This window comes from Malaclemys terrapin, chromosome 2 (assembly GCF_027887155.1).
Source record: "Malaclemys terrapin pileata isolate rMalTer1 chromosome 2, rMalTer1.hap1, whole genome shotgun sequence".
Taxonomy (NCBI): domain Eukaryota; kingdom Metazoa; phylum Chordata; order Testudines; family Emydidae; genus Malaclemys; species Malaclemys terrapin.
This window is the reverse complement of record NC_071506.1, coordinates 275183594-275207043: the sequence shown is the minus strand read 5'-3', so window position 1 is coordinate 275207043 and position 23450 is coordinate 275183594. Positions and strand designations below refer to the sequence as shown.

Genomic DNA, 23450 nt, shown 5'->3' with positions numbered 1-23450 from the left:
GTCTTGCTTGGGAAATACACTCCAGCTCAACCACAAGCGATTAGGCTTGACGCAGGACTCACGGGGCGGAATTCTCTGGCCCGCATTATGCAGGAGGTCAGACCAGCTGATCGGAACGGTCTGTTCTGGCCTTAAAATCCATGCATGAAATCTCAGTCCCACAGAAATCAATGGGCGTTTTGCCACTGACTTCAGTGAGGTCCAGATTTTGCCCTAGAAATCCATGAACTGATTGGAACAATGGGAACCACAAAATAATGGGACTGAAACAAGCGTTTTCACTCTACCGTGGCATTTCTGACCATACTTTGGCTCATGGGGTCCCCTCTGCTGCAACAAGACCCAGCGGCTCTCTTCTAGTTGTGGGGGATTGGCCTTATCCCCTTGGTACTCTGCAGATGCCCATCCATGGTGAACTGACTCAGAGGCTGTAAATTCCCATTTGGAAATAAGCAACATTGACTCCTGTTGAGTGTTCATGTCAACTAGATTACCAAGGTGAGCAGAGATCTGCAGGGTCCAGTGCTGCACAAGTATTCTCCGAATTGACCCCAGGAATTCAATAGATAAATCTTAAGGGGAAGGAGACAATCCCTCTTTCATCCAAAATTTCCCACCTACCTACCTGTTTGTGAGTCCACGGCACGGCTACCTGACCTAGCCCAAATTGTGGTTCGTAGGGGGTGTTTTTAAAAGAAGCAGGATACTTCTCCTATGATGTAGTGGGTAGTGTTGTGAGATGCTACCGGTGTGGTGCTTCTGCTTTCTCCTGTTGATATCACTCGGCTGCGTGCGTGTGTTCCCTCTGTGTGCTGCCCCAGCTCTGCAGATAGCTGACACAGCAAACCGGACGAGAACCCCCAATAACCACAGAGTCTAGTAAGGTACAAAGGCACCTCGGCCAGGTTTATTGCGATCTCGGACACAATTGCAGTTCCCTGTAGGTTTCTGAGCCTAATTCAGGGCATACTACGAGAAAAGTGCCTCTTGGCAAGGACCCGGCTCAGTGGCGGGACTTTTCCACTGCCCCCGTGGCCGGACAAAGACACCACCCCAGGGACACATTCTTATACACAGGTACAAACAAGTTACACATCACTCCTGACGTATTGAGGTGCAACCCCGCCACGCAGCAAGGTACAACCCCTCTACGCAGTAAGGTGCTGCCTCGCACCTTGTACCTGTTGGTTCGATCAAAACAACTCTATCCATCATTTTACCCTTTTGCCCCTGTCATTGGGATGGGTCGGTCTGTTCCCTGTTATCTGTGGAATGTTCTGGTTATAGTGTATCTTGGTACCATGTTTATACTGTAACTATGCTAAATGAATATGTATTTCTGCAACATCAGCCCTTTCCTTGCCAACTTCTGTGAGCAGGGCCTGCCTCTGGCTCACAGCTTAACTTTGCTTCATATTAGCGAAGTCTTTACCATTACTTTAGTTCAGGCCTCATACTGGGCCTTCATTAGGCCTTCACTTACTACATTGCCTTCACTTACTACAGATAGTTCAGATGCAAATCGCTGCTGAATTCAGGAAAGCAGTTGTCCCATATGGGGATAAGTCTAAGACAGGGGCGGGCTAACCTGAGGGCCGCATTGGGTTTAGTAAATTGTATGGAGAGCCGGTTAGGGAGGGGGTCGTGGCCCAGCCCCCACCTCCTATCTCCCCCACCCCCCCCTGGACTCGTGCCTCATCCAACTCCTCCCATTCCCTGACGACCTCTCTGGGACCTCTGCCCCTTCCACACACCCCTGCTCCCTGTCCCCAGACTGCCCCCGGACCTCCGCCACCCCATCCAACCCCTCCTCTAATTCCTGACAGCCCCCCTGGGATCCATGCCCCATCCAACCACCCACCCCTTCTCCCTGTCCCCTGACTGTCCCCGGAACCCCTGCTCCTGACTGCCCCCCGTGACCCCTGCCCCCATTCAACTCCCTGTTCCTCCCCCAACCACCCCAACCCCTATCCACACCCCTGCCCCCTGACCACCACCCCAAACTCCCCTGCCCTCTATCCAACCCCCCCTGCCCCCTTACGCACTGCCTAGAGCTCCGGTGGCTGGCGGCGCTACAGCCATGCCGCCCAGCTGGAGCCGGACCACGCCGCCGCCACCACGCAGCACAGAGACCGGGTCAGGCCGGGCTCTGCAGCTGCGCTGCCCCAGGAGCTCACAGCCCTGCTGCCAGAGCATTGCGCCAGCAGCGGAGCAAGCGAGCTGAGGTTGCAGGGGAGGAGGGACTGCAGGGGAGGAGCCAGGGGGCAAGCCGCCCAGGCCAAGAGCTCGGGGGCCAGGCAGAATGGTCCCGCGGGCCAGATGTGCCCTGGGGGCTGTAGTTTGCCCACCTCTGGTCTAAGATGAACAGGAACAAGCGCAACTGTTCAGGAGAACTGTCCTTAGTGCCAGGGAGAATTCAACAGACCCAGCCCTGCAGTCTTGATTCAGACAAAGCTCCAACTGACTGAGTAAGCAGTTCTGCCCGAGATAGGATTAGGTCTCTGTCCAACTGGTTTATAGCTTTTGATTCAGGATTTCTTTTCTGCATACGGACAATAGCACTTTGTCAGCAATGAAACTGACTGAGATCTGCGACAGCTTTTCTCTGTTAGACCCACTTTAACAAAAAGAGCTACTGAAGCTTCATTCACCAGTTAGTAAAAGAAATAGCGCAGCTGGAAGGGATCACAGTCATCTCCACTCTCCAGTGATAAAACAGACCTGGACAAAAAATCATCAGCTTTTCACAGAGAGGAGCCCTATCATAAACGCAGCCCTGGTCCCCACCTACACCCTGAGGGGGGCGCAGGTCACTAGCTGATCTGAGATCTGGCTCTGGAGGTCAAAACTGACCCAGAGAGCTGGAACAAACCCCAGATCTGAACAGTGGATCTGGAGCCAAAGGTGGTACCTCTGGGGCTTATCTCCATCCTCACACGATTGGACAATCTGGTTGTGAGGAACACAAGAGCCACCCCCTCTTTTGGATCACTGATCATTCCCAGCATCACACGTTGCCCTTTGTTTGACTCAGGCCTCTGGTTCCAGCCAGGAAATGCCAAAAAGAAGAACAGAGGCTGCTCTGGCCATATTGCCGCCTGATCCCACAAGCTCTCCAGCGCAATCTGATCGGTTGTAAAGGTCTGGGTCAGCTGGAGATGAGGGACTGCACAGGGACCCAGGCTGACAGTCAGACACTTCCTGCCCAGCTGTGATACTGACTGACGTTACATAAATCACTGAAGCTACCTTGTGACTTGGAGGACACATCTGTGCTTTGGGATCAGAGGCAGTACGAACGCTCCTGCACACGCTACTCAGATCAGCTACCCAGACCCAGGAGCAAGTAGATGGTGAATGGAGTGAGTTTTGGCTCCCCCCATAAAGCGCTGACCACACAGCTGTGCTGGTGCATGGGGTGTCAGAATTGGCGGCTGGTTTGGGTCAGCAGCACATTGCTAGACCCTCAAAGCTAGAAGGAAGCAGAGGGAATTATGCCTCAGTGGTGTGGCTGCCTCCTAGCAAGGTGCAGCCCTGCCTCAGGACCCTGCCAAAAGGCACAATCCAGCCCTTAGCCGCTCTGGGCTTCAGTTTCCACATCTATAACAAGATGCTACTGATGCCTGAGTAAAGCACTGTGAGATCTCTGGCCGAGAAGCGTTAAGTACTGTAGTACTGCGTTTCGGAGGAGTATCCATACTCTGGGGTGCTAATCTGAAGCAAAGCTCTGATCTTTTGGACGTTCATTCATCCTGTCAACGCTGCAGAGGCCAGAACCCAAACACTAGATTTGGGCGCTGATTGGAGCTGGGGATATTCAGGTCTAGGCTTTGGTTCAGCCTCATTTCTATTGCTGATGAGGATCTTGTGACCAGATGATCAGAACCACAAAATCAAAGCTGAGCGGCTGACAAAGAAACAAACAGGCTAATCAGATCAGAGGCACCCACACTTCAGAACGTCTAAGCGAACGGAAGCCATTGTGCTCTCTAGCTCAGCCAGTTTGTTTATGTGGTTTAAATAAGCCACTCCCAAGAAACAAACAAGGAGATCGATAGAACATCCTGTTCAAAACTCAGCAGAGCTCTAGACAAATTGTTCAGAGGACAGTGGTTCTGGGCGAGGCCTGCTCTAGTGAAGCAAAAAATGGGCTCTGCGTGCCCTCAGCATCCACCAAAGGGAACAGGAACTGAGAGCATTGGAGAATTGGGCCTCAGAGACACAATGGTTTGCTAGGAATACTATTCACAAGGGGAACATTTGCGGGTAGTCCATTTTCAGTTTGATGCTCTCATCAGACAAAGACATTAAATGGGACATTTAAGTTGAACAAACGCACTTCTGAACCCCTTCTTGCCTGGGCTAGGATCAGTATTGCTGATCCAACCATTCAAAAAGCATGAGTCAGGATCCAAAAAAATCCTGACATTTGGCTTCAAAACCCTGAGAGTTTTTAAAAGTAATAAAGTTGGGGGGGGGAGGGGTTTCTTTGCTTTCTGGTTGGCACACTCGGATCACCTTTCCAAGCTCTGCCCTGCAACGACGAGGGCTCAGAAACGTACTCTTTATTAATGAAAGTCTCGTGTAACCAAGTAACTCCAGGAGCTGGGAGAGACTGTGAAAAAAACACTACAGGGTCGCAAGCCTTGCAGCGAAACTGTGAGCTGACATGAATGTAAAATAGATGTAAATAAATAATTGACATGCTCTACGAGGAGATTTTCAGAGACACAATTCCTACCTCTTATTCACTCCTAATGGGAACTGAGAGCCTAAGCTGATGACTCCTATATGAACTCATAAGGAAGCATTGATTTCACACAACTGTCCACAGAGACATGTCATCCATCTCCTTCCCAGATGGGGGTGCAGGAGGAACAGTGAGGGATGTGTCTGCTCCAGAAAGCTCAGCCTGGATCTACAACCCTTTAATCTAAGAACCACTCCCTGCGATGTTTTGATTGGGCATCACAATGACAGGGTTAAAGGTCAATCTCTTCATAGCTTGTTTATGGAGAGCAGCTTCCTGGATGTCACAAGACAGAGCAGCCCTAACAATTAAGGTCTAATCTCCGGCATTTGGTCCATTTAGATTTTGTGGGAAGGCAGGACAGTTACTGACTGTTCCAGGGCAGATTTGACAGCATTAGCCCCAAGACTGTGCTTTTGTCACTAGGGGATTTGCATGTGCAAAGCAACAGCTCAACATTGTACCCTATGGCCCCTACCTGGTAACAGTCAGAAATCCCAAGCATTCCCAGCTCGCACTGAATCTGTTCCCTGATTTGGGACTTGTTCCTGCAAGGTGATACGCACTCCTGTGGGGTGAGAATATCCCACTGATTTCAATGGCAGCTGAGGGCCTGCAGGCTCAGATCCGCAGAGGTATTTAAGTGCTGATGGGAGTTAGGTGCCCAAATACCTTTGAGGATCGGGGCCTCAAGGCCATGCAGGTCAGAGCCCTTGATGTAACTTGTATCAGGTTTCCAGCTCAAATAGTGACAATAACAAATTTGGAATTCCCATCCCATTTTGCAACATTCACTTAAATTAGTTAGTCTCTAAGGTGCCACAAGTACTCCTGTTCTTTTTCCTGTTTCTGTAAACATTCCTGCCAGTAAACTCCCTAAAGTCAACAGGAGCTGTAGGTGCGCAGCAGCTCTGTGATGGTATATGCACAGGGCAGAATTTGGTGAGGAAGTTACTGACATGGTTCTAAACCCACAGGCATGTGACTGAAAGGAAATGGACAAGAACCTTTGGAGCGGGGCCACGTTTAACTAACTGAAATCTAAACCAGGAAGGAAGGAAAGGAGGAAAAGGGAAACACCGCTAGCCCTGGAGAAAATGTGACTGGTGTTTACATGCACTTGGCTTTGATTCCACACAATAATGTAGTCTGCGTGTGTGTGTTGTGAGCGGCATCTTTCCCTGTCAGGAATGCGTATGTTGATTTGACAGCTATTTACTGCCTGGATTAGTCTTGCAGGAGAGGAATCTAAGTTATTTCTTGCTCTAGGTATTTATATGGCCCTCATCCGTGCAGTATCAGATAGCCTCACTGTTACTAATGAGCCAGCCTCACAACAGCCTGTGAGGAGGGAAGTATTATCTCCATTTTGCTGATGGGGAACTGCATGTAGGAGAGAATAAGGGACTCACCCAAGGTCACAGAGGAAGTCTGTGGCAGAGCAGGAATTGACCCCGGCTCTCCAGGGTCACAGTCTGTAACCACAAGACCTTTCATCCTTCCTCCTAGACCAGTGGTTCTCAAACTCTTGTACTGGTGACCCCTTTCACATACCATGCCTCTGAGTACGACCCCCCCTTATAAATGAAAAACACATTTTAATATATTTAACACCATTATAAATGCTGGAGGCAAAGCGGGGCTTGGGGTGGAGACTGACAGCTCATGACCCCCCCATGTAATAATCTCGCAACCCCCTCAGGGGTCCTGACCCCCAGTTTGAGAACCCCTGTCTTAGACGTCCATGATATATGTGAATTTAGCACTGGTGAAAGGTGCCAGTTTGAATTAATCCTGTATTTATCCACAGGACAGATACAAAGTTTCCCCACCCTGTCCCATCAAAGAGTGTAAGCCCCATGCTATGAGGAGGATGGTTCGATCCGTACGGCCCACTGAGTGGATGGCACCATTCCCACCAGACCCATGTACAGAGCGGACCCTCTGTGGACAGATCCCAGCAGACAAGTCCAGGGGCAAGGGAAAGGGTGGCACAGCCAGTGCAGAGGCATATGACTGTGGCCTCTCATGAATCCTCTCCAGGCTTGAGAGCAGGCCCCACAGTAGCTTCCTTGGCAAAGGACAGGCCGATCCCTCCAGAGGAAATTTCTTTCCTTCTGAAAGGCTACTGAGGCCTGAGCCCAATGGAACCAAATCCATGCCGTTATCCTGTTTTTGCACCAGTGTTAATGAGCTACGGCTCTGGCTCACTGTCCATACCCAGGAGCAGAGGTGTGGAAGCAGCTCCAGATCTGAGCCTGCTACTGAGTACCATGAGCTGTTCTACCTGCCGGTGGGCACATCAGGGTGGGTTAGGGGAGGCCACGTTGAGCTGCATTTTGGAGGGTGTGATCACACGCCAGCATGTTAGGGTGTGAATTACATTCCATTACTTGTGTACAGAGTGAAACCAGGCCAGCATGGCCGTGGGATGCTCTGATGGAGCGGGAAGCCAAGCTGTGATGCAGAAATCCCTCTTACCGTTGTTTTCAATGACTTTGGTTTGTTTCTTGCCATTGTCCCGCTGGACCCCATGGATCTCGACCGTCACCCTTGGATCGACGATGGAGTTTTTGCTTTTGTTCACCTTGGGCAGCTGCTGGCCGGAGATGATCTGCAGAGGAAGCAAAGGGGACAGCAGCACACGTTCAGGATGAGGCTTGATTTGCGAAACTATCGTCTCTTTTCTCAAGGCAATATCCCTTGGGAACACAGGGTCTGCCATAGCAAGCCAGATCACCGTTCTCGCAAAACTTGCATCCTGACTCCAGCACCTGATGCTTCGGGAAAAGGTGTGAAAAGGCCACAGTGTTCTTGGTCAACTGTGCAACGCTCCACCAGCCATGGCAAGGGGCAGGGAGACGGAATTCCTAATGGACCCCTGCTGATGAGCGAATTATACCCTGAACCAACACTGAAGGATGTTTACCAAATAAATGCTTGTAGCCATAACAATAAATAATGACCTATGAGCCTTGACTACTGTTCTATGCTTTTCACACATTTTATACTAAACCAAGAAGGTGAAGTCATGAAAAGAGAATGCTTTCTGTGAGCTGGGCTCTGCCACCCCAACGCATTAGTATTATCATTTATTATTTGAACTGTGATAGTTTTAGCATCTGCAGTCAAGGATCAGGAGCCCACTGTGCTAGGCACTGTTCAAACACAGACCAAGACAGCCCCTACCCCACAGACCTGATAGTACCATAGGCCCCGATCCTACCAAGATTTACATATCTCCGTCACTTTATGAACACTGAATAATCCCATTGACTACTCTGTGCATCAAGATAAGCATGTGCGTGAGTCTTTGCTGAACTGGGGCCTTACTTTGTGACTAGTCCCTTTGACTTTGAAAGGAATTCTCACAGAGGCCTCGATTCAGACTGAAGTCAATGGGACTCAGGCACATGATTGATTGCTTCGATGACTAGAGCTGGATTTAAGCAGGAGTTTCAATCTTGGTGAATCGGGGCTGTGAAGGTACTGCTCAGTGTGGGTAGAGGTGGCAGAATTTAGATCTGTAGAAGCACACAAAGTTGGCGTTGCTGTTACAATTTTCCTATTCCAATTCTTACTTTAATCTGGAGTTTCTTCCGCATCCACCAGGCTCCTTCTGTGATGGATTTTGGATTGAATTTGGATTGCTTGTCCCGAAGGAAGCGTGGCTTTAGGACATACCCAGAAAACCCATTGTCCTGGAATCGACCCTGGTAAACATCCATTTCTGGGCCTGGCGTCTGGAAATTCAAGGCAACTAGAACAAAAAAAAATAAAATTCACCTTCCTATAAGCCAGCACACCTGGTTTTATAGTGATTTTTCACAGAATACAGCTACCTTCAGACATATAAAGATTTGCCTTCGTGATCTGCAGCACAATAGTGATAAACTTTGCTTCCTATAGCACTTTTCACCTGAAGATTTCACAGATTTTAAAGGGACCATCCTGACCATCTAGTCTGACCTCCTGCATAACACGGAGTTTCACCCAGTGATTCCTGAACCGAGACTACACCGTCAGGTTGAAATGGAGTGTATCTTTTAGGAAGACATTCAATACTGGTTAAAGGACTTCCAGTGCTGAAGAACCCACCACATCCATAGGTAAGTTGTTTCAATGGCGAATTAACTCACTGAAAACTGCACTTTTCTTCCAGTCTGAATTTATCCAGCTTCAGTTTCCAGCCATCGGAGATTTTTAGGCTTTTGTCTGCTAGATTAAGAAGCTCTCTATTTTCAGAAATCTCCATGTAGTTACTTAGACCCAGATCTTCAAAGGTATTTAGACACCTACATACCTCTGGGGATCTGAGCCCTATAGACTGATCAAATCACCTCTCAACCTTCTCTTGGCTAGACTAACTAGACTGAACTTCTTTACTCTCTCACTATATGGCATGTTTTCCAGGCCTCGAATCATTCCGAGCCCCTCTCCAGGTTATCAACACCTTTTTCGAAGTGTGTACACCAGAACTGGACACTGTATCCAGTAGTGGTCTCACAAGTGCCGCATACAGAGGTAATACCACTTGTCTGCTTCTACTCGATATTCCTCTGCTCATGTTCAGCTGGGTTTCCACCATGACCACTAAGTCCTAAGTGCCCTACAAAAATTAAAAACAAAAATGATCCTCTCATTCACACCTCTATTTTTTCACCAATAAATAAAACACAAATAAATGCAACATAATCTGCCCATTTACTTGGGTGCCCAAATATGGACATAGGTGCCTAATTTTCAGCACCAATGTTTAACAATGTTGGTCTCAATGAATTCTCCAAGGTCACAGCGGCAGTCGGGAATAGAACCCAGGATACCAGACCTTCAAGTGCATTCGCTAACCATTGGACCATTTCCCCCCCTACGGGGGTATGGAATGGGCAAAAATACTTTGTTTCATGAGTAGCTTCATGGAGCCCTTGTTTTCGAAATTTGTTTTTGAAACATTCATATCTCCTCAAAGTTTCAGAGTTCCAGGAATTTTAAAAGATTGCTACTTTGTGTTAGATCTGTTACTTTTGGACCCAGGAACTCGTCAGCTAAGGCACACACAGCAGGCTAAGTAACCGGCTTGCTTATTTAGCTGCTGTTGCTTCTTACTCTGCCACACTATATTCCTCCACTACTATGGGTCCTGATACATATTGGTGCCCTCTAGTGCAGTGTTTCTCAACCTTTTTGATACCAGGGACCGGCTTGCTGCCTTCCTAAACTGTGTCAGGGAGATCTCAGGAACCAATGCCAATCCAGGAACCGGTTGTTGAGAAATACTGTTCTAGTGGTTAGGCATGGAACACACACAATTACATTACCGACATTACGCTTTGAATACAGGAAGCAGCTGCAGAAAATGAGGAAGTATGGAGCTTCATAGTTACAGCACTGCACTGGGACTCAGGAGGTCTGAATTCATTCCTGGCTAGCCACAGGTTTTCTGTCTGACCTGGGGCATGTATCTTCTGTCTCTACGTTCCCCATTTGTTAAACACGAATACCAAGAGTTCACTGTCTCACAGAAAACAAACAACTCATGACAGATGTTAATCATGTTGTTTAATGCATTGCTAGAATGTGCTAGAATGAGATACTACAGCGATAAGCACAGTATAAGAACCTGCATAGCATAGCGTAGCGTGTTGTGAGCAAACATTCATTAACGTGTGTGATGTGCTCTGTTGACAATAGTGATGAGTTACCACAGACCGGGTCTATAAATAATCTCCCCCATCAGTGTGCTGGATTACAGGGTTGATTGGTCTCCATGCCCAATCAGTGCTTAGCCTCTCTTCAGGGACTGAGGCCACACACAGGTCTGTCAGATACTAGCAACATTTAGGTCCCTGTTGATCTGGGTCCGGTTTGCAACCTGGTAGCTTTCAATTGCACTTACTGATCTGACAGCCAACGTTCCACAAGTCAACTGGGTTATAGTTGGAAGAATCGGTCCTCCAGCCAGCAGGATAGACCCGGCTCAAATGCCTGACGTTGTGATGAATAAAACTGGTTCCTAGAGAAACAGATACAAACACCCTTTTGAGTGATTTGTGCTATTTCTATTCCTCTTTAATGTTATGCAGCTCCTTTACCTGTCTACTTAGCCTGTGTTTTAACTTTGCATATAACTCTTCTGTGACATACCAGGGTACAATCCAGACTAATGAGCAGCTGCGTCACCCCACCCTGTAACCTGGGGTGCCCTTCACAATGCCTCGCTGCTGTAGTCTCCAACCCGGACTGCTCGCAAACAGCCTCCAGCATGTAAATCACTCCCAGTTACATCTGTGTGTGTGCTGCTGCCAGCCATACATTGGCTCTTACCAGCCTGATTATATTGCAGGGTGACCCCAACACACCCCCAGGCCTGGATTTCCCCCCAGAAATGTATGTCCTGTGCTGCCCAGCTCTCGCCTGGCAGTACAAATATGCTGAGTCCATTATTCCTTTAAGGGAATAATATGCACACAACTTGTTACTCCAAATGGAGTTACCCAGACACTTCCACTTGAACGCACTGGATTAGATCAAACAATAAAACAAGTTTATTAACGATAACAAGATATGATTTTAAGTGAGTACAAGTAATGAGGCATACAAGTCAGAAATGGTTCCAAGAAAAATAAAGATAAAACACTTCCTGGTGCCTAACTTAACATATTCTATTAGATTCAAAGCAGAGTTTTCTCACCACATGTTTTAGCAGCAGTCTTACCGACCAAACTCTTTAGCTCAGGACCCCTCCCCCAGAGTCCAATGGTGGCTTCCTTTGTCTCTTCAGGTGCAGTGAATGGGATGGGCAGGGAGAGAAAGAGAGAGGGGGGTGCCTTGGGGTGTTCGTCCCTCCTTTTTATAATTTCAGTCCCTCTCTTGAAAAGCATTGCCAGCTGAGACCCAGGAAACACAGAGTCTATGTGGAAGGATATTCCCTGCTGGGTTTTTTCACCTGTTTGAACTTCCTTTGCTGTCCCACCCTGCTTGATGACTCGATTTACTCCTTAAATACATATTAAGACAAGCCCACATTCCTTTGTTTAGGACAGACCAGACTTCTGCCTGGGCAGGGCTGTGGGCTTTGGAACGTGTGTTAATAACATCATACAGGGGAATCTTGTAATTTCTCCATGTTGCCACACATATTTTACCAGGGCAATACTGACCAGCGAATTATGAGTTTTTAAATGATTCCTCACACGGCACACCTTGTACAAACATTATTACAATGGTGTACAGAGTGTGAACACAGGAGTATATTCTGTCACAACTTCTTTCCCTTTATCAGACATACTGTCACTAAATCACTTCCACTGCTTCTTTTGGTGACATGCCCAGCCAAAGAGACCAAATCTTTTAGGTGCCTCCTCATCCACATTTGATCACTAATCTGGTGGTGATCACACCAAAGTGGACTCTCATTCACTAAGTAACTTGAACCCCCGCCCAAACCTGCAGTCACTTTGCATACAGTTCCCATCCTGAGTCACCACTGCTGGGAACTAGAGCAGAGCAAGTATTCGAATTTTTCAGTGAAGTGGTTCTGCCTTGTGAATACTAAAGCAGATGAGTATACTGGCAGGAATGTTGATTGAAACAGTTAATGTGACATGGATAATGCAGAACATTCACAGAAAGCAGAATTCAAAGAGCAGCTATTCACACAAGAAACTTGATTCTGAGAGTTAAACTCATCCAATCAGGCAACAGAAACAGACCCTGTGACCTATGTGTCCATTCAAAACAGCTTGAACAACACAGAATCATAGAACAGAATCCTAGAATATCAGGGTTGGAAGGGACCTCAGGAGGTCATCTAGTCCAACCCCCTGCTCAAAGCAGGACCAATCCCCAACTAAATCATCCCAGCCAGGGCTTTGTCAAGCCTGACCGTAAAAACCTCTAAGGAAAGAGATTCCACCACCTCCATATGCCAGACACCATTTCTGCTCCCGCATTAATATCAAGGGATATTAATGGAGCAGGAAGTTCTATAGTTCAGTACAAGAAGATATTATAATAAATCTGTGGCCACCCCGAAGCTTCTTGGGTGTTACTGCGTTGTACACAATGGCCACTATACTGTACGCTCAGTATTTCACCATGACAAAGGGACAGAACCAAGAGTCTCCTACTCTAAAGGAACAGGCCCTTTCTGCTTCAGCTAAATGGGACTCTCTGTTGGGTGCATGCAGTATAGGGCCTATGAAACCCAGCTATGAGACACAGCTGAAATAATTCTGTCCAGCAGACTGCAGTGGTGTACATACATTACACTCACACACACACAATTCACCACATTACAATATCTATTTAAGATTTTTACTACCATGCTTAAGGAGTGTAAAATGCTGCTCTTGCTAAAATACCCTCAAGATATCAGTTGTGGATTACAAAAGAGATCCATGAGATAGCACTGAAAGCAGTACAAATACTTAATGGTGGGGTAGGGAGGGAAGTTGCCATTTATATGTAGAGCGACAATGCTAAGTTGTTTTTAGATTCTAAGGCGTTACCAATCATGTAGGAGGGGACTCTCTTTTTCTGGCCATCTTGCCTTTAGAAGCGAATCTTCACATGGAAATACTAGAGAAGGAAGCAAGCACCGAATGTGTGGGTTCATGAACAAGGGGACTGACAAGCAGGGGACTAGCAAAGCCTGTTGACAAGGCTGGAGGCACGTACCTGACTCCTGCGCCAGTTTCTGGGCTTTGCTCTCGGTGAAGGATGACATCTCGTAGAAGGCGCGGGGGGAGGTGGTGTTGTCGAAGCCCTGGAAGTGGACGCTCTTGCAGTAGATGACAATGTCCGATAACTCCTTGGCCAGCTTTAATTTGGCGCTCTGGAGACAAGAAAGCAACAGGTTTGGCCTTTCTTCCACACATGCCCTCCCAACTGCGCAGTGTACTCAGTCCAGTGATCACCAGCGAAGGACACTAGGGCCTCATTCCTGTCTCCTTCACAGAGGGATCCCCCAGTTTTTAACACCCAGAACCTTTAATGCAACTGGACTGTACCCAGCTTCCCTTCCTTTCTCAGAACAGGTTGCTTTCAACGCTGACCACATGAACAGGCTGATTCCTGGTTGGACATTTGGTCTAGGCAAACCCCACTCCAGTTAAGAAAAAACTCAGGATGGTGGTGGGATTGGTGTTTGCATGCTGTTACCCAGCTCACTCTTCTGGCCATAGGTGCCAACTTTTCCCGGCGTCGGAGGGTGCTCGTGCCCCCGGCCCCACCCCTGCCCCGCCTCCATTCCAACCCCTTCGCCAAAGTCTCCGCCCCCTCCCTGATCCTATTGGACTCCTTCCCCAAATCCCCACCCCGTCCCGCCTCTTCTCCGAGCGCACCGCATTCTCCCTCCTTCCCCCTCCCTCCCAGCACTTGCCACTGTGAAACAGCTGTTTCATGGCGGCAAGCACTGGGAGCTAGGGGGAGAAGCGGGGACACGGTGCGCTCAGGGGAGGAGGCGGAGGTGAGCCGGGGCAGGAGCACCCATGGAGTCGGCGCCTATGCTTCTGGCTCACAGGCTGATAGTGGTGGGAGGTCTGGGCAAGGTCTGGGCTGTGCATGTGAGCTCTAACTGGGTTTCATGCAGCAGCTGCCTTGCTGGCCAAGTCCCATTGTTGCTCGGTGTCACAGCATGATGGACCCCCCACATTGTGCAGGCGGAAAGCTCTGCGTACGGCTTTCTGCAGCATGGGACCAACCTCGTTTTGTTTGCACTCCCGGCCACAGCCCTCGACTCCAGCACTCAGACTTTTCAATTGAGTCTCAGCAATTGATTGTCTCAGGGCCAGCCGTGCAAACCGGAAGGTCTAGCCTGGCTGGGAAGAAGGGAACAGAGAGGGCAGGATTTCTGGCTCCACAAAGCTTGGAGCTCTTCGTTCTGGGATAGACAGGTTCTGATTTGGTCATGTGATGCTTTGGCCCCTGTTGCTGCCACAGCCACCTTAATTACTTCCGGGATTTAACAGGAGCAGGCAGCTCCCATGAGGGAAAGAAGCAGGAAAGAAAAATAACCAACGTCCAAGGAAACACCTGCTTGATTCCAGATTAGACATGAAATATAAACCTCTGGAAACTAGGGAAAACACATGATGGACCAGATCCACTGTGGGTGTTCATCATTGACTTCACTGTTATACAGCCATAGTGAATCTGGCCCATAGTGCAGAGGGACATTCACACACACCTGGAGGCTGGGAAAGATCAGTGGTCTAAGATAAAGGGCCAAATTCTGCACCTGGATGCTTCAATGAGTTATGCGCATGTGTCTACGGGCAGCGCTTTCAAAAGCTATGTTTGAGTCTAGGGAAGGACCAAGATTCTTGAAGTTTGACCCTGCCTCGCCTGAGCAGATCAAGCCATGCCCCTTGGTGTAAATCAGCAGAGCTCCACTGAAGCGACACTAATTCATACCTGGTCCCATATTAGAAAGTGGATTTGTTGGACCTACACTATGTTCAAAGCCCCAGGTAGACGGGTCTAGTTTTTACAGCCCCATGATGGGTGCAATGGGATGAAGTGCTAATGTAATTTATTCACCTTTAATTTGGGTTATTGCTGATTATGCACTATATGTATCTTATGTCTTTTTAAAAAGACTTGGGGAGGTGGGAATGGCTATTGAACGGGAATTGATCATTGCCTTGTTGTGGGTCCCACCATGCCAGAACCAGTCACTGGCGGAAACTTTAGGAATAGACATGTGTGGGGAGGGAGAGCTCAGTGGTTTGAGCATTGGCCTGATAAACCTAGAGTTGTGAGCTCAGCCCTTGAGGGGGCTATTTAGGGATCTGGGGCAAAAATCTGTCTGGGGATTGGTCCTGTTTTGAGCAGGGGGTTGGACTAGATGACCTCCTGAGGTCCCTTCCAACCCTGATATTCTATGATTCTATGAAAACAAACTTTGTACTGTGGATAATCTAAGCACTATACCCAGATGTACAGACACTCTTTTCTCAACCTGTGTATTATATAATTTTAACATTAGCTTTAATAAAATGTCAAGGCCTTCTGCGGGCTGGACAGCCAGGATCTAGCTTATGCCCTTTCCCTCTCCACATAATTCTTCCCATTCAGTGATCCGGTCAGGGCTTTGACTTACCGTCCTCTTCTGCTCTACCTCCTTCTTCACAGACTCATCTTCCATTTCGGCTGCTTCATCCTCATCGGAGACATCTTCAGCCTCTATGCTACTGTTCCCGTTCATCCCTATGGTGTCCTCCAGGCTGTTCAACTTCTTTCCCTTCACAAGGATCTTCCCCTTTAATTGCTGCAAAAGGAGTTGTGGCAAAAACGGGTGTAAATCAGAGCAGAATCTGGCCTGATCTGTAATAAATCAGAGAAGGATGCTCGGCAGGACCAGGGCCCATTTGAGCTTCACCAGTCACTGGTTATTAGCCAAAGGGATCCAGTTAATGGACAAAGCCATCAGCCCACCAAGGCTGTACCCTACACCCTGAAGTAGCCAATGCCTGAGATTTCAAAGAATGGCAACCACCTCCCAGCCCATCTGCAGAAACCGATGATCAGAAAAAGCTCCTGTCTGAATGCCCCAGGTAATCAGCATGCTCTCTGAAACATGCAGTGTGATCCACCTTAAATTACCAGACATAACTACGAGTCCTATTAAAGGCTACAAAATTATCCAACTCTTTTTGAATATCTAACATCGCCCAATGGTCACAGAACAAGACTGGGAGTTAGGACAAATGGGATGTATTCCTGGCTCTGTTACTGCCTCGCGGAGTGACCTTATGCAAGTCACTTAACCTCCTTCTGCCTCTGTTTCCTCATCTGTAAAATGTGGATAGGGAAACTTACACCGTTTTGTAAACTGCTTGAGAGCCATGGTTGAAAAGGGCTATATGCCAATAAGTGACAGCACCTATTTGACCAAAGGATTCCACATGATCACGATGCACCGCTCAGTATGTTGGACAATGGTCAGGGCCAGCTTGGAAGATATTCTATGCTCAAACTCAAGGAGCGCTCTGGGTTTTTAGCACATCTCACAGACAGACTCTTTATAAGCAAAACAAAAAGATTAGGTGCCAGATCCCCCACTGGAGCAGATCAGTATCCTCCAATACAGCAATGCCAATTTGCACCAGCTGAGGAGCTGGCCCAAGACATTCAATTTGTGTATTATATGGCTTATCACAACCCATGAGAAGGTCCCGAGTGACTTGACCATGATCTACAAGTAGCAACACGGGGGAAAGATTTCTGATAGTAGAGGGCACTTTAGGGTCGGAAGCTGAAGCTAGATATATTTAGACGAGAAACAAGTGGCAAACATTTAACAGTGAGGGTAATGAACCATTGGAACTATTTACTTAGGGATGTGGTGGAATCTCCATCACTTGCCATCTTAAAACCAAGACTGGACATCTTTTTAGAAGTTCTGTTATGGCTCAAACAGACGCTATGGGCCTGATGCCGGGATCACTGGGTGACATTCTCTGGCCTGTATTACACTGGAGGGCAGGCTAGATGACCAGCATGGTCCCTTCTGGCCTTACAATGTATGAATTCCATTAGCACCCTCTGTGGCTCATTACTTTTTCACTCAAGTGGGTTGGGATTTTCAAAAGCACTTAGCGGCCCACCTCTGCTCCCAGAGAACACAGTCGGAGATGTACCACTGACTCCAGCTTGGGTGCTTAAGTCAGTGCTGAGGGTTAGGAAAATCCTACCCTCAGTGCACAGCACTGTCCTTATCTTCCCAAGGAAAGATGGAATCCACGAATAAACCACTCTGCTCACTTTGGTGTGATGCACTCCCCCATTCTTTTATGTCCCGCCAAGCACCCACAGTCTTAAATGTATTTATTCTCTCAACACCCCCCTGAGGCAGGGCAGTGCTCGTAGCCACATTTTATAGCTGGGGATCTAAGGGGCTAAGTGCCTTGCCCAAGGTCACATGGGATGATTGTGGTGGAGCAAAGAATTGAGCTTGGGTTTCCCAAATCCTCAGCTAACGCCCTAACCACTGAACAATCCTTCCTCTAGATTTCTGAGTGCTGTGATGGGAGAGGCAACAGTCATGCTGTTCTTAAATGACAGGGCTGTAGTAAACCAGGGATCTTTTTAAAGCAATCAAGCAGTTTTCAAAGAACATTATACTCTCTTTGTGGGTGACAGCGCATTGTACCATGTCTCAGCAGAGACCAGCCTGACACATCAAGCAGTGATGTTGCAGGAGATTTTGCTGGCCTCACCACCAAGTCTGGCTTGAACTGAAATTTACCATTGAAACCTGATAAAGGAGCCAAGCTTTTTTTTCTTTTTTTTTTTTTTCTTAAGACATCACAAATAAGCTGTTTACATTGGAACAACCCTCCTGGCACTCAAAGACTGCACAAAAGCTGCCAGCAGCAGGGTACCAATTACCAGGCAACATATGGCAGGAACAGACATCGCCCGTCCTCATCTGGGTATATTTCACTTGATTTCCTGCCACTGCTAGGGCCTCGGGGATTGGTGCACTCCAGCCCTTCCTATTCTTTGCCTAGGGCATAAACTAGTTCTGTCTCCTTAGGGGTGCAATATTTTGGTCTAATTGCAGTTGTTGGAGTGAGTATGCGGGTGCAGGTGGCCTGTGGTATACAGGAGGTCAGACTAAATGCGCTGGTGATCCTTTCATTTCTCTGCATTCATTTCAGGAGCCAGTTGAAATCCGTCCCCCTTTTTTAAACACTCTCCATAGAGCTTCCCTCTCTTTACACCTTCCTTACGCCCTGCAGTACTTTAGCATCCCCCTATTCCTCTGTCCTTTCATAACATCTAAACCCTGCAGGAGAAATTCATCCCTGCACAGAGGCCTATGCACCACTTACATCCAACTCAAGCCTTCAAACAGGGGGATTGTTAGGCCTCATGCTGGCACTCTCCACAAGGGTGAACTTCATCTCACTAGTGCAAGAGCCTTCTCCCATGCAGATTCTGGAGCAGTCTCTACTGTATATAAAAGCTGTGTGTTGCTATTAGTTATTACCTCTCCGCCTCATTGGTACTTTATCTCTGTGACGCTGCCTTTTTATCACAGAGCTCTCTAGGGAAGGGCATTTCAGGCCTCCTGGCCCCAGCCTCATTTCTGGGTCCAGAAGAAAGAAAAAGGATGGTCTTGTGATTAGGGCCATGGCATAAAATGTAGGAGATCTAGATTTAATTCCCAACTTTGCCACTGACGTTGTGCGAAACCTTAGACAAATCGCTTAATTCCTCAGCTCTCTGCCGGCAAGAAGGGACTAGTAATCTTTCCCCATTTTTTGAGTCTTTGAATCAAGTTTGGATGGTCTTTCTAAAAGATACGCTCTACCTCAAACAGAAGTTATGGGCTGATGCAAGAATCAATCAAGCTCTCTGGCCTGTGTTATACAGGAGGCCAGACTATTTGATCACAATGGTCCCTTTTTGGCCTATGAATAATGTCTTTCCCCTCCACCCCCTCTTGCCTATACCTCTTGATTTCTCTCTAATTCTGTTGTGATTTGGTATTTATCAGTGAGGGTGAAATTCCCCCTTCACTGTTGGTAGGTCAGTCTTAAGTCCTATTTTGAGAGCTTAAGTGGCACATTTGTCTTGGTGCTACCCTCTTACACAGAGGTGAGGTTCATAACTGAGCTGTGTGAAGCATTTCAGGCTCCTGTTTCTGTAGAAGATGCTGTACTACAGTGGTCTCCAACCTTTTTACACCCAAAATCACTTTTTGAATTTAAGGGCAATCCAGAATCTAACCTGCCCCATCCCAGAGGCCCCACCCCTTCCCCAAAGCCCTGCCCTACTCACGCCACCCACCCCCCCAGGAGGGGATGAAGGGTGCAGGCTTTGGGAGGGAGTTTGGGTGCAGGAGGGGGCTCCAGGCTTGGGCAGAGTGTTGGGGTGCAGGAGGAGGTGCGGGGTGCTGGCTCTGGGAGGGGGGCAGGGCTGGGGATTGGGGTGCAGGAGGGAGTTTGGGGTGCTGGCTCCAGGAGGGGGCTCAGGGCTGGAGCTTTGAGTGCAGGAGGGGTTTTGGGGTGCAGGAGGGAGTTTGGGGTGCTGGCTCAGGGCCCAGGGGTTGGGGTGCGACCTCCCGCTGAGCAGCACTTACCTCTGGCGACTCCCGGTCAGTGGTGTAGTGTGGCTGCCACTAAGGCAGGCTCCCAGCCTACCTTGGTCCCATGCCGCTCCTGGAAGGGGCCAACACGTCCCTGTGGCCCCTGGGGGGCAGGTGGCACATGGCTCCACACGCTGCCCCTCTCTGCAAGCACCGCCCTGCACAGCTCCCATTGGCCACAGCTCCACGTTCCCAACCAATGGGAGCTGTGGGGGCAGTGCTTGCAGTCAGGAGCAGTGTGAGGAGGGAGACCCCTGTCCCCCACCCCCGGGGCCACGCTGGCTGCTTCCAGGAGCACAGTGGGGCCGGAGCAGGCAGGGAGCCTGTTTTAGCGGCAGCCCCGTTGTGCCGCTAGAGATCACGATCGACTGGGAGATCCTCTAGGATCGACCAGTTGATTGCGATCAACCGGTTGGTGACCACTGCTGTACTACAATAAAAGTTGCACTGAACCTAATTTCCATGAGGCATGTATGCTGAGCATTGACATACTGTCAGTCAGTATGTCTATCTGGAACAAGAGATGCTGACATCCTGATTTTCAGTGGCTTTCCCCCAGGATGAAGTTAAAAAAACTAAACTCTCGTTACGGCAGTCGCGGTTTCCCTCCATGTGATATTAAGTAGTTCCTGCCAAACTACGCCTGAGGGGAACGAGAATCAACTCATTAGTTCAGCTCTGCTGTGCACGTCCTTTGTGCTATGTAGACGCCTCAGCGTTCCTGAAATGCCTCAGTAAGTAATGGCAACTGGCAAGACTTGACCACAAAACCCACTTCGTTTACCTGTGGGAAGCACAAGGTCAAATACAACACAATATATCCTGAGAGGCAGCAGGATTGGGAGGCCATTTGGGGATTTAGTTGGGGATTGGTCCTGCTTTGAGCAGGGGGTTGGACTAGATGACCTCCTGAGGTCCCTTCCATCCCTGATATTCTAAGAAACTTCTTTCTAAGAAACTCAGGACTAGAAGCCAGGGATAGAGAGCCCCGGCTGCAGAACTAGCCACACCTCTGCCGGCCTTCTGATCTCTCCGAGTGCAGCCCTGCATGTCTCAGCCCTCGTGCCTTTAGCCTTCCCTAGGGTGGAATCCTGTGATTCTCCTGCTCTCAGACCTCCGTGCTGCAATACCCTGCACATCCACCATGCTGAGTTCAGGCACTGGTGGGTCTACGCTGTGGGAGTCTGACCAGTGGCATACATGACCAGACAGCCTTTTCGAACCAAAGTTATTTTAACAACAGGAACAAAGCATTTGTTATCTTAAAATCCTTCTTCTCTAAACAGTCTACAGGCGTGTCTATCTTACCTAAAGCCCTATCATCCCCTGATGGTCACTTAGGCAGCCCTAACTTCTTCAGACTCCCCAGCAGGTCCCTGGTGTCTCAGTCTGATGCCCTCAACGCCCCTCCCAAATATCCCTCCCCACCCCCTTTGACAGTGTTCCTTTTTAAACTTGCCTGGCTTCTTCTGATCTCCTGTGTTCCCAACCTTCCCCTGCCGTGGCATTGTCTCTTAACAACTCTCCGGCATTTGCTGAGAAGTGGCTTATCTTCAGCATTCGTTTCCGTCCTGCTTGTTTTTCCCAACAGCCCCTTTTAAACTCAACTACGCACAAAGTAAACATCCCAATAACCCGGCCGACACACAGTATTCGTAAGTTATTACAAAGTAGCTCCAAATGCATCACACACAGTTTCATAGATTCATAGGGACCATTAGCTCATCAAGTCTGAGCTCCTCTATAGCACAGGTGAAAGAGCTTTATACGGTTCTGTCACTGACCTGATACATAGCCTTGGGCACTTTACTTAACCTCCCTGTGGGCATGGTCCTGGTAGGGGCTAAATTCAGGTGAGAATTAAAAGGGCTCAGCACCTTGTCCCAGTTTCCCCAGTGTGCAGAATAAAGATACTTTCCTACCTATCTGACAGGGGAGCTGTGAGGGTTAATGAGATACTGCTTGTCAAGGGCTCTGAAGATCCAATACACTAATTCTTATTACACCCTTATTTTGTTCAGTGTCTTTCAGGGAAATTGTCTCCCGAGCTGCTTTGCAGGGTGACATTGCAATAACTGCACAATGAAGTTAAATGAGAAAAAATGGCAGAGGATGGGAAAAATTAAGGGGCATCAGCAAGAGAGGAGGAGAGACATTTTCCGGTGAGGTTTTTAAGAGCAGCGGAGAGAAAGGAAAGTTAGCCCAGAAAGGAGGGGCGGCAAAGGCGGTTCCCTCCAACACTGGAATAACTTCGGGAAAAGACACAGAAGAGGAGCCGGGAGAGGAGGTAGAGGGATCAGACCTAGATTCTCTCTCTCTCTCTCTCTCTCTCTCTCTCTCTCACACACACACACACACACACACACACACACACACACAGCAATTTGCACTCCATTATACGTACAGCGTCAGGACTCAAAAGAAACACTGATGGAAGAGGCTTTCAGAGTAAGTTGCTTGACCAAATGGCCTGGTCCTGTGCCTTTCGGGGCAGCGCTGCTACTCTATGGATGGCACAAGCTCACTCCAGGTCTCACAGGGTATGTCTGCACTGGAATTAAAAACCCACAGCTGGCCCACGCCTGCTGACTTGGGCTCGCGGGTCTCGGTCTAAGGGGCTGTTTAATTGCGGTGCAAACGTTCCAGCTTGGGCTGCAGCCTGAGCTTTGGGACCCCCCCACTTTGTCCGAGCCCCAACCTCATAAACAGCCCCATAGCCTGAGCCCAAGTCAGCTGACATGGGCCAGCCACGGGTTTTTAATTGCAGTGTAGACACACCACAGCGGACTGGGGATTGCAGGAGACTTGTGCAATGATGGCTCTGACTCGGGCAGACGTTCTGCCACTGAGGAGTGACTCAAGCCCAAGGAAGGTGAGATGGGCAGGGGGCCACGCCATGGAGAGTTAACAACTCTGAAGTGTTGAGAGCCAGGGGGTCATGGTCATATGTCTTTCTGTATGTGAGACGGTGGGCAGCAGCACTCTGGGCACACCAGCCCATAGAGCAATGGCTTTTAGGGCAGCCCCTGAGAAGGGAGATGCTGTCGTCAAGGTGAGAAGCCATTGGCTAAATGCCTGCATGGGGATGTCAGGGTCACAGCAAGAGCTAGCCACTCTATCAGTCTGGAGTGTTTTACGAGGACTCTTTATTATTTAACCCATCTGATTCCTCTAGTCACCAACGACATTAACGAGTGCTTCAGTTCAATTCCGGTGCTGGGCTGGCGAGGCTAGTTTCTGCATGCTCTGTAGTTAGGATCACCCACCCGTGAGTTATTGTTCCATTCTGATCTAATGATTTCTTCCACTTGGCTCCCGAATGAGCTTTCTGAGAGACAGGGGAAAATAAAAAGCCAGGTGCCTTTCAGAATGGCAAATGAAGCCACTGGATTTTGTTCCTAGGTAGAGTGATGTTTTCCTCCCAGGAGGTCACGTGCAACGTGATAAAGAACAAGCAAGACAAACGTAGAGAGCCTTATCAGGGAAACCTCCAGGGGAAGTATCAGAGGGGGAGCCGTGTTAGTCTGGATCAGTAAAAAGCAACAAAGAGTCCTGTGGCACCTTATAGACTAACAGACGTATTGGAGCATACTGGAGACG

At 48.6% G+C, this 23450-nt stretch overlaps 1 protein-coding gene across 2 annotated transcripts in view; it reads right to left on the bottom strand.

Annotated features, from left to right (window-relative positions):
* The window catches only part of PLCD1 (phospholipase C delta 1), a 100906-nt gene that overhangs the window by 6654 nt on the left and 70802 nt on the right, over positions 1-23450 (bottom strand). For both annotated transcript variants that reach the window (XM_054016588.1, XM_054016587.1), the window contains exons 9-13: positions 15855-16022; positions 13430-13586; positions 10647-10763; positions 8332-8510; positions 7232-7364 (exon numbers count right to left, since the gene is read on the bottom strand). In XM_054016588.1, coding sequence (XP_053872563.1) covers positions 7232-7364; positions 8332-8510; positions 10647-10763; positions 13430-13586; positions 15855-16022 — 754 coding nt within the window. The remainder of the gene's footprint in view (positions 1-7231; positions 7365-8331; positions 8511-10646; positions 10764-13429; positions 13587-15854; positions 16023-23450) is intronic.